The 12095-nt window shown below is 42.3% G+C and overlaps 1 protein-coding gene across 1 annotated transcript in view; it reads left to right on the plus strand.

Annotated features, from left to right (window-relative positions):
- The window catches only part of plxna3 (plexin A3), a 144981-nt gene that overhangs the window by 37514 nt on the left and 95372 nt on the right, over positions 1–12095 (plus strand). Inside the window, exon 6 of the mRNA XM_042224441.1 lies at positions 5368–5550. Coding sequence (XP_042080375.1) covers positions 5368–5550 — 183 coding nt within the window. The remainder of the gene's footprint in view (positions 1–5367; positions 5551–12095) is intronic.

Here is a 12095-nt window from a genome sequence, read left to right on the forward strand (position 1 = left end):
ACAACAGACTCATAGAAAATCCTCAGCATTTTCTGGCAGATGTTGAAGGACCTCAGTCGCCTCAAAAAATAGAGACGACTCTGGCCCTTCCTGTAAAGTGCTGTGGTGTTTTTAGCCCAGTCCAGTTTATTGTCAATGTGAACTCCAAGGTATTTATAGTCCTCCACAATGTCAACACTGACCCCCTGGATTGAAACAGGGGTCAAGTGTTTCCTGGTCTTCCTGAAGTCCACGATCAGTTCCTTGGTCTTTGCCACGTTGAGCTGCAGATGATTCTGCTCACACCACGTGACAAAGGAGTCGACCACAGCCCGGTACTCTGTCTCATCATCCCTGCTGATGCATCCAACCACCGCAGAGTCATCAGAAAATTTGAAAGGGGCCATTGGGTAAATTGGACGACTGTGGCTCAGGAGCCAGAGAAGCTCGTCTGCTAATTGGACCATCAGTGGTTCGATTCCTGGCTCTTTCAGCTTGCATATTGAAGAAACCTCGGGCAAGATGCTGAACCCCAAGTTGCCCTGATGCTTCCATCAGAAAGACAAAAACAAAAGAACACATGGATGTGTGTACATGGGTAGTAAAAATGCTTTGAGTGCTCAGATTGAATGGAAATGTACTATCCAAGCACCAGTTCACCTGCTGTTTGGGTTTAAACCTCGGACTCTCATAGTGTGAGGAGTAAATGATAACCCCTGAGCTAACCAAGAATTTAAAAGACTTAAGTTGTCTCTCAGTTCATTTTAAAGTATTCGTGGCAGTAGTGGGACAGGCGCGCCTCTTCGAGTAAATGAATAGATACTAGTGTGTGATCTTGATGACTCACGTGACTTCCTCATCCTGTGCATGAACTCCAGTTCCACTATTTCAGTCTGCAGCTGCCAGCGTTAGTTCGGTACCAGCTGCAGCTGATCACTGTGGATTTAAAGTTTCATTGGCAGATAAACATGCAAACTCCCGCCAGAAGAGCCATGCCCGGGTTTTAACCCAGGACTCTGTTGTTGTGAGGCAACATTGCTAATTGCTGAACCACCCCCCTGCCTCTACAGTCGATCACTTGTTATCTTAGAAGGTAAATAAATCTTGAAGTATGCTTATGCATTCCTCGCAAGCAAAGTGAATGTGCAGGAAACAGACCCGAGACCTCAGAGGTAGTACTGCTCAGCTTTCAAGGCCTGCAGGCTTTAAGGTGAGCAACCAGGCATACACTAGGGCAGACCTTCCCAAAGTGTGGGGCCCGACCCTAGGGGGGGCGCAGAGCCATTGCAAGGGGGGGCGTGGCATGAAAAGGGAAAAACAAAAACAACGCTTGGACACTGCTAGCAACGGGGCTCCACACAAACGCAAAGCAGGAGATGAAGCATCGCTGAATATGTTTCCAAACAAACTTCATTCCAAGACAAAGACTAGAAAACCTGGTGAAGCATCTTCCCTTTGGTTTCACCTGCACAAGTGCCGAGGTAGGTCTCCCTGCAGAATTGGTTTTCCCTTCATCGGGAGCAGCGCTGGGCTCTCCAAATCACGGACAAACAGGATCCCACATTCTTGACTTTTAGTTCACAAACACTTCTTGTAATGACTAACTGCTCCTGACATGTTGGAGATGTTTGCTCTTTATACAGTAAAGTTACAGCAGGACACAAATAGCATCAGGCTGATCCTGCCACGATCTGTTCCCCCTGTCCAAATCACAGACAAACAGGATCCCACAGCTGTTTATGTTTTTGAACCCATTTTGCACAGAGAGACATTTTTGAAAAATGTATTGACAGCAATGTTGAATATTATTACACAGGAAAAAAACAACTACACGTAAAATAATCACACCGTGACGCCTCTGCCTTTGTAAATGGAGGGACAGTAACTGTGTGTGTATTCAATTCAATTCAATTTTATTTATATAGCGCCAAATCACAACAAAAGTCGCCTCAAGGCGTGTGTATATGTAAGCTGTAAAACCTGATGATAGTCAGATTAACAGTATTTTGTCTCTATCTGCCATTCTGCAATTCATCTCATGTAAACAATAACGTGGCGCACAGCGTGACGTGAAAAAAGGCACATACCTTTGACGCTGCGTGACCAACTCTGTATTCCTCGTCCACACATAAACGCAAAAAAGGAGTTTTAAAAAAATCTCCGTTTTCGGTGATTCGAAACGCCGTTTACGTGGACGAAACAGCTGCGTTTTCAAAAATACCCGTGTAGGTGCAGACGCAGCGTAAAAGAGTTAGTAGATTATTTTCTTACTACCTGCAGATTACTTGTATTTGCTTAATTGTTTACTAAATATTTGAGGTGTGAAATAAACCGCAGTGGAGCAAAATATGGGCGTGTGTGATTGGAGGACGTGTTAGTGCGTGTGTGTGTGTGTGTGTGCATGCGCGAAGGGGAGGGGCGCGAACATTTTTCTTGCAAAACAGAGGGGGCCAGGCGAAAAAAGTTTGGGAACCACTGCACTAGGGCGTGAACTTGTCCAGGGACCATTTAATATCTCACTTAATAAAACTGAGGAGACTCAAACTGTCTTCTATGTTACACAAAGAGTTGGCTGAAGTATTTGGACAGTTAAATATACCGTTTACATGGCGTGTGGTCCGTCCTGGCTAATTAATAAGTGAGTTGATTTGAAAATAAATGTTGTTTCTTTATTAACCAGCTGAGTATCTCTGCTTTGAGCATTTGAGCCTTTTTAAGGCTTTAGACTTCTGATTTGTCCTGTTTCAGCATCACACAGGTTTCAGCTGAAAACATTAAACGTTGAATAGAAGCCAGACGTCTTTTAAGTGAATCAACACTTAGCTGACAGGTCACACGACAGAAGATGTTTGATAGTCAGATGTTGCTGTGTGAAAGTGAATTTGAGCCGAAAGTCATCTTTGAAGAAGGATGATTTGGACCAACTGAGAGCTGAAGGTGTCACGAGGGATTTATGATGGCGAGGGAAACTTTTTATCTAATCCAAACAACCTGAAACCATTCTGACTGCTATTCCCAGGAGTGAACCTTTAAGATGTAAAAGGTATTTATCTCAATTTTTTGATGTGCAAAAATGGAGATAAACTTGCCAGTGGAGTGTTGGCTCGAACATTTGGGTTTCAGACTTTCCACCCTGTACGGTCGCTGTGATGCATCAAGGCCTTAACCCGCTAATGACAGGGTGTTAGCTACCCTCTGAGTGTATGTGGACCCTGTAATAACTCGTCTCCTCCCTGTTCCATACACTCTGCCCTGTGGGCAACATACAGAAGCATGAAGCGCTTTGGCTCTACAGCCCTTTGTCCTCCACCATGCACCCCACATTTGCTCATTTTTTACTTGCTTTTCCTTACATTTGTATTTAAAGTTTCATGTAATCTATCAGTGTGTTAAAGTTTAATAAAAACATGATGTTTGTTTGTTAACCTGATAATATCCACCTGGAGGACAGCGACTGGGTTTGGTTTCATCCCTTTTATGTAGACGTTTGAGGTGCCTGGTACAATCTAATGGAAATCTTATAACCGAGTGTTAGAGACTTTATTTGAAAGCTAACATCTATTTTCTGGAGCTGTGCTTGCTAAGTATGAGGCTAAAATGCAACCTAACCCTAAGTAGGTGATTCACTCATCATGGATCTCTCTGTCACTGATTGGTTTTAGAGCACTCTGTCTGTACTACCCTGTCATATGTCAATCAGCGCACTCATCGGTAGCTTGAGACCTGTCCACTCTGCATGACAAGCAGTTATTTTGCATTATCGTTAAATGTCGTCATCCATCAGAGAGCACAAGAGAGAGAGCTCTGAAAGGATGTTTGCATGCCTACAGATGTTTGTGACCATGCACACTCTGCAGCAAGTACACATGAACCTTTTTAGACGCATGTCCAAGAAGTATAACAGGAATGATTACTTGGCCGTGATGTCTTCAGCTGTCCACGTCCATGTCTGCAGCAGAGTGTAATTGGCTCTTAACCCTACATCTAAAGCTTGATTTAGAATTCTTCGTGTAGAGCCTATGATGCAGTCTGTGCGAGTGGCCGTAGGCAGCGTGTACTTGTGTACAGTTTGTCTATGTTGCTCTGCAGTTTCACCATCAAAGCACCAACAGGCAGGTGGAATTTCTCTCCGCAAGTTGATCTTTTCTCTTCCAGTCAATGCAAAACCTGGTGGCAGACGAAGTAGATGGAAATGCAGTGCTGAACAGGCCGCGTTGAAGTGATGCACAGTTCCATTTCTGCGCAGGTGCACAGATACCTGAGCGTAGATTACAGCACAGGGTCTCAAAGGGGTCATGTGACATAACTATGACATAGATTTAATGCAGAAGCATAAATGCACTGTGTTTCTCCCGCGGTGTTCAGAGGTGAAGTTAATGGTTGATAACATTGAGCGGTTTAACGGCGACAATGGTTTTTGTTTTGATCAAGCAGTCAAACTGTGAATTAAAAAGAAGCTGTGCTTTCTAAAGCAGCGGTCCCCAACCCCCGGGCCACGAGTCGTTTGGTACCGGGCCGCTAGAGTTGAGGCTCGGGCGTGAAATTTATGGTTTTCAGGGTTTTTCCCGTGTTGTAGTTTTGTGTTATTTTGAAATAAATATTTACATGTTACCATAGCGGCCAGAGAGCATTAAGGGGCAGAGAGGAGGATGTTACGCTCAATGTTATTGGTGCATTTCAGGAGGACGCTGCTAATAAAGTTACACAATTACTCAGTGAATTTGTGTTTATTATTATATTTACAGAATACTGCAGATTTTTCTTGGTCGCATCATTTTATTTTGCTGTATTTATCCGCGACACCTTAAAGTATTGTCTAACATTAAACCGGTCCGTAGCACAAAAAGGTTGAGGACCGCTGGTCTAAAGTCACCGTTAGGCCTGAGCAGTCATGATTTGTGTAGACTGTGACGTCCATGTGGTCCTGCAGTCTCCTATTAAAACACTGGTGTCTGCAGCGCATTAAGAATCACGATGGGAATATAAGAAGTAAACAAAGCGATCACATAGGGTTTTGTTTATAATCATTTATATTGATCTTTTAAATGACTTTTGAACATCTGACCAAAGAAAAATCAGCATTAAATTGTCTATTTAAATACCAAAACACCAAAGTGTGTGTCTGTGCTTTTGTCTTCTGGACGACTCGTTCTGTACATCTTGCTCTCAAGCTGCTTTAACTTTAGTTAAGGGGCCACATCTCGTGCTATTGTCGAGAGCCGATACTGATCCCCCGCCTAATGGACTGAAGGCGGGCACCAGATCAATAACGCTGGCATTAGGTGGCTTTGGAAAGCGGCAGCTTCCTCTTATTTTTCATCTGAAGCTGAGCGACCTCGCTTCTTGTGATATTTTCTAATAATGCCACCTTTTCCCTCTGGTCCACAGCCGAAGCAGATCGGAGATGATTTCTGCGGTTTGGTACTGAACCAGCCGCTCGGAGGCCTGAGGGTGATCGAGGGACAGCCGCTGTACGAGGACCGGACCGAGGGCATGGGCGCCGTGGCCGCATACACCTACGGGGAGCACACGGTGGTGTTCGTGGGAACCCGGAGTGGACAGCTGAAGAAGGTAGGAGGAAAGAACGGATGATTAGTCTACCGAGGAGGAAAAGCTGTTGTGAATATGTTTGCGCTCCTGTTTGAGTTGGGTACTCTGTGGGAAAGGAAGGAAGTCAGGGAAGGGAATTAAGAGAGACAGGACAGAATGACAGGAAAGGAATACCGGTGGACTGTTTGAGGGCTTTTGTTTCCTCTGCTGAGAGGAAAGGGCTGCATTAATGTTTTAAAATTGCTTTTGGGGCTTTGATTGCTTTCTAGAGTTTCTATTTAAGGAGGTTAGAAGGAAAGATAGAGAGACAATTGTCTTATTCATGTTTTAAATCACTTGAGGCTCTTTTAGTTCTTTGGTTCGGATGAAAGGAAGAGATTGAAGTTCACCTGTTTGATTGCAGTCCATCTTGAAACAATCAAGGTGTTTGTTCTCCATTTATAAGGGGTTTTGATAAAGTACTCAGCTTTCTTTGTCACTCGGATGGAGCCATGTGATGTTATCAGTCGTCAGTGTGACTCTCACCTGTGAATCATTTGTTTGTTCGTTGTCGAATGTCAAACTCGGCTGTGTCGGAGGTGTTTAGCTGTGAAGCTGTAGGACTGGGAACGGTCGCAAGGCAGCGTTTAGAAGTGAGTCTTCACGCTGCGTTATTACCGAGCTTCAGTTCATCAGCGCTGAAAGTAATTTCAGCTCTGGCATAACAGTTATTGCAAAGCTCTGAAAACGGTGTGAGAGTGCATTTATACAGGAATGTCTTCAGTTTTATTCTGTTCATTTCATCAAATGTCTTTTCCGAAGCTGCCTGATGAGGCTTTAGTGCAAATGTTTATTGAGATGTGTGTGTGACTGTTGAGTCGACTGCTTTCAGAAATGCTGTGTTTCTCTTCTCATTTGCACTCTTACTCCTGAAAACCTCACACCTGATAAATAAACTTAATACAGTAATGATTAAAAAGACAAAAACCAACAATATATTTATGTTTGTTGTCTTCTGTCTTCAAATACGTCTCCAAATAATGTCCAAAAAAAGAAGAAGAAGACCCCTGCTCGGTGCAGCTACACTCACCATGTGTCGTCTTTGTTGTTCCTCTTTTCTGTCTCCCAAAAATAATTTGGATGCATTTTAAAGACTCATTTGGAAACATCACATACGGTCTTCCATTATCTATTGCAGTTTGATATTTGCTCTATTACTCATTAATAATAAGTTAGTTAGTAGCTCCACGAAAGGATCAGTTAAAAATTTAGAAATAATTAAAAATCCACCAGCAAAACATTTTTAATGGTCTGAAAGCTTTTGTGTTTTTGAGCAAAAGTAATTTTGGAACCAGAATCAACAAAATAAAATGAGTTTTATAATCATATTTGATAGTCGGTGGCTACAGAAGAGACTAAGTTTTAAGCAGAGATTTGCAAGGCTGTAGAAACCTGTTGGCACGCTGCAGACTCAGGTGGCTTTGAATGTTCAAATATCGATCACGTATGAATGAAAACTCATTGTGAGTCTGAGAAAGCTTTGATGTCACGTCTTTACTGTATCTCAGATCCTAGTTCAGGTGTTGGAATATCAAAATCAAGAGTCTGATTTTTCACACCTCTGTAAACAATATTCACATGTATCCAGACAGATTGGTTATTCAGCCTTTAACGGGGACTCCATAATAAAATAAATAACCATATTAATACCCATAGGCAACAGGTATCTGATAAATATTTCATTTCTTTTACATATTCTCTGCTGCTTATGAAACTCATCCTCGGTCACACCTCCATATGTGCCAGCCTGCTCTCTGCAGCCTGTGGCGCCGCTGTTATTATTGTTATCTGGAGCTGAAAATAAGCTGAACGCTGTTTTGATTTCATAACGCAGCAAACACAATCTGTTCATTTCCAGGGTTTTTATTCTCAGGCAGGAGAGATAAACAGCACGGAGACAGGAAGCAGGACTGGTGCAGGATTAAAGCAAATGTGAGCAGTGACAGTTCAGGATGGGGCCGGTGTCTCTGCACAGATGCTCTCAGCCTTGTTGAAGTTGTAAAGTTGTCTCAGTGGTGTCGGACAACCTCACAGAAAGCTGCAGAGACGCTCAGACTGTCTGCTGCTGTCAGAAAAATGCCCCACTTAGCTGCACAAGATGTCTGTTTTCTGTCTCCTTCAGGGCTCGGCAGTCGGTTAAAGACTCGCCGTTTCCCACAGCACAAACTCCGTCCTCTCTGGAGGATTTAAGACTTTGCTGAGCGGCAGAAAGCTTTCCTACACTCTGTGGGTGAAACTAAAAACCTAAATCAAGTAAAAAGGACAGGACAGACGTGTAAAGTGGACCGTAGGCCTGACTGCGCTCTGACATTGTTGACTCCAGTGCAAAATTTCGTCCAGTAAAGCACAAGTAGAATTTACAAGTCTCAGACTGTCTGAGAGTCAAACGAGTGCGTCTGGCAAGCAGCATCGCTGAGCACCTTCACAAAAACAAATAAATGATTATCTTAGAAAAGGGAAAAAGGAATAGATGTTCAAAAACACAAAGTTCTTTGGAGATGTTAAAGATGTTGATGTTCTAGAAGTTTGTTATGAGCAAGAACGAGAGCACAAGTTCTCCAGGTTCTTTTTAGGGAGTTAAAATATTTCTAGGCTCTTTTAAGATAGCTTTGCCTTTAGGACCTTTATTCTTTTAGGACCTTGAAATGGTTAAACATGTCAAATCATCTGTGAAATGATCCGTCCTACAAAGAAATATCTTACTAGATGTTTAACAACCTGTGTGCGTTCGACCGGTTAAAGCCACCACAATATGGTCTCTAAAAGCTTTCGCTGGTTACAGGGAAATTTATTTTAGAGGGTTTTTTTAGAGGTCCTCCTTAAGTTCTTGGGAGCCAGGACCTCTAAGGATACCCTGGTAATCCTGGTAATCAGTCTGAAACTTCTAGACATTGTTTAGGGGACCTGGGAAGAGCAGCAAACTTAAGTTCTTTAGGTTCCTATTGTTGATACGATGTTAAAGGTCTTTCAGATGCTTAGAGTCATCATTGAAGATGTTTTAGAGGAACTTTAGGACATTTAGATAGTTTGACATCTCTTCAGAGCTCATTTGATAACCCATGCATTCAACCACCTGATGAAATCTTATTAAGGTCTTTCAAAGGTCTGGGATTTTATAAAAGGTCCTTTAGTCTCTTAAACACAATTAGTTTTATTTCAGTTTGGCTTGACGTCTACCTCAGCAAAGCCCTCTGTGCTTCTCTTCCCTGGATGCTGTGCTGGTGCTGACGCTAGAACTCATTTTACACATTTCCACAAAGAAACAGGACTTGTGCCAGCGATGAAGAGCTGGCATCAGTACAACACCATAAAATTGTTCCGCCCACCGTTGGAACCACTGTCAGTGGCTTGGTAGTGGTTAACTCAAGAAATTAACCAATGATGGACAGATTCAGCCCACGCATTTTCTGATTTTCTTCCCAGAAGAGAAATTATCCGACTTCTGCTAGTAATGCTATATAACAAACACTTCTCAAACCTCTCCAAACGTGGGCTGGCTCTCAAAGGCACAAAGGCAGAACTGGGTAGTACTGGGCGTTTGGCACCTTTTTGTAAGGTCTATTAAGGTCTTAAAGATAGTTCCCTTTAAGCGATTTATGGGCTAGTTTGTGTGGTTGAACACCTGTGGGTCATTAGATGAGCTGGTACAGTAATTAAGGTGTATAGTAGTTGCTTGAGAACCTTGTTACAGCCCCCATTTAGTGTTTTGCTAAAGTCCTAAGTCTTTAGTTATCCGTATGATTACCGTAAATCTCCTAAAGCATCTTCTCCAGAATCAGAAGGACCATTTAAACCACTACAAAGACGCTTAACATGTCCTTAGCAACAACGATGAGCACCGAAAGGAGCTGGTCTTTGTCTTCATGGACCACTAAACCCTCCAGAGGGAGCTCTGCAACGCCCTTAATGGCAACTAGATGCACCTAAAGGAGCTTTGAAGGATCTCCACTGGATTCCTGATAGTACAGATGGACATCAAATTTAAATCAAGCAAAAAGATTTTACACGTTAGGGGACCCAACCATCTCTTCAAAAAGAAAAATATTTTGTGCAGTGCAATCACAAATATTTAAAGGGCTTTCAATTTAAATTGGAGGGATCTGGATTCATCCTTTTCATGCATTTTAAAGTTAAAAATAATAAATGAATTCATCAGTAATTTTGCCCTTTTGACTTTTTGGTTGAATAAATGCAAAGCTTCTCTATACATCGTCCTCTGCACGATGGGCACATTAATCCACATCATCAGCAGTCATTAAAATTAAAAGATGCATTAAAAACCCTCTTCTGCTCCCACATTTGACCACACAATCATCTCCATTTTCCAGCCTGCCAACGATGAATTTTAATTGCCTGAACACTAAAAACGGAGGATGGGTGGTGAATGAATCCTCTTGGCGTTCACCCCGCTCACCTCTCCTCCCACACAGCTGCCGCTTTAATATTCATTCACATAGGGAGATATTTCTCTGAAAGCTGACCTCTGAGAGCGACGGATAGAGGGAGGAACCGAGGCAGAGAGGGAGGAATGGCCGGGGGTGTAGTCTGTACAGTGAACAGCTTGGTGAAAATCACTGGGTTTGGTTTTAGATGTTGGGCTCTGTGTGGCTGGGAGTTGGCGGAGAACTCTTGTTTCTATGTTTAGTGGAACTTCCTCCTCCTCCTCCTCCTCAACTCTCTGAGCTGCTGGCATCCAACAAAAGCTCTCCACTGCTTCAACGCCCAACAAGACGATAAGCAATAGACCCAAATCCAGTCTGGCTGGGAGGCTTTTCCCTCGCTTTCCCTTTAAGCCTGTTAAATTCAAAGTGATTATTTTTCCCAAAAAATCTATAAGTTTATGGACTGATTTTCATTTTATGCCAGTCATTGGGTTTGACAATTTCTATTAAGATAAGTAATGGTCTTATTAGTCAGTTAATCAGCAGTTTCCCTCATTTCAAATCTTTCATTTAACGCTCAATCGCCGCTTCCTCATTTGAAGCGGCCAATCGTTTCAAATGAGGACGGCACTTCCGTAAACATGAATTACTTTTTTTTTTTTTTGCACTGTAATGTGGGATATTTAAAGCATGTAGCATTTTTAGCATGTTGCCATGAGCACACGTCTGTTATCACATGTTTACCATTGTACCATATAGGTCATTGTTATCCTTAATGAGAAACTTGTTTTACATGGAAATGCTTCCATCAGCATCTGCATCATTTTAAAATCATTTGGTACATTTGGGTTAAATCTTAGCCTGGTGCGACCCTGTGAAGCACTGTGATTGACTATCCACTGAGCTTTAACCTCCTAAGACCCGAACTCTTCCATAGCATGCATTTTTTATTTCTCTTTGCTATTTGGGCTGATTGGGACCTGATGATGGTAAAATTTGAAGAATTGTCGTTTTTTTTAAAACCAGATTTTTGTTTCTGAGAAAAATTAGATCCACATATGAGGACATTTGTTTTACATTTCAATAGAACAGAGGCAGTATAACGTCCTCGTACGTGAATATCAGGCCCTTGTAGAGCAAAATGCTGTATTTTGGTCTAGACAATGCAAAATATGATGTCCACATATGTGGTTAAAATCTGTTGCGCTAACATCATATGAATTTCAGACCTTTGCTTTTTCAAATGTACACAGTTTAAAACTAGGACAAAAGACTTCAGGCTTTTGAGCACATCTCTAGACTCGTGGAGCCATTTTTCTGAAGTCAGAGCATAAAGATTCAAAAGTTAAACAAACCACTATTTTTGCGATTGACTGCTTGCTGCTGAATTGGCACGTCGAGCCGAAACGGTTCACTTCTCCCACCGAAAGGCTGAAAGCAGCAGTAAAAATGCCAAACGTGGCTCTGCTGAAGAAGCGATAGTGTTGGCTCACTTTCAGAAGAAACTTTGAATCTTAATTGAGCTTTTGATGTGTGACAATCTGCAAAATTACAGTATAAATTGCCTTATTTGCAGCTGGAGGTGTCCTATCAGCATTTTCTGATGCCTGGTTTTGTAATTACAGAGTATAATAATATAAAGACTTCTGAAAGAGCCGTTTGAACCAAAGGACATACTGCGCCAAGCTCCATTGTTCGGGTCCTTTTTGTTTTTTATTTACAGCATCCGAACCAACCCCACACTAACTCACCATCATACAGTTCACTAATCTGCTGCTGGATTTCTTCTGACCAACTGGTTTCATGCCAGGACTTGTCCGTGTCTTCGTCTCCACAAAGCCTTCCAGAGGTTCCCAACTGGGCTGATCTGATTGGCTGTTGCTGGGACGGGAGCTCAGACGCTTGATCAGTTGAATTAAGGGTGAATTGGTAATTTGGCAAGAGACTTAAAAGAGATAAACAGAGACCACAAACCTACAACTCTGTGGATGTTAGAAAAGTCGAGGTCAGTGTGATTTTAAATGTCAGAGCAGCAGCCTCCAGAACTCTTTGTTCATCTTTTATCACAACTCTGCACTTAAAATCTAATCATCTTGGACTGAAACAGATCTTTGGAGCAGATCCCAGAGGCAAACATGACCTTTC

Source organism: Haplochromis burtoni, unplaced genomic scaffold (genome assembly GCF_018398535.1).
Source record: "Haplochromis burtoni strain Fernald_Lab_line unplaced genomic scaffold, NCSU_Asbu1 Contig_138, whole genome shotgun sequence".
NCBI lineage: Eukaryota > Metazoa > Chordata > Actinopteri > Cichliformes > Cichlidae > Haplochromis > Haplochromis burtoni.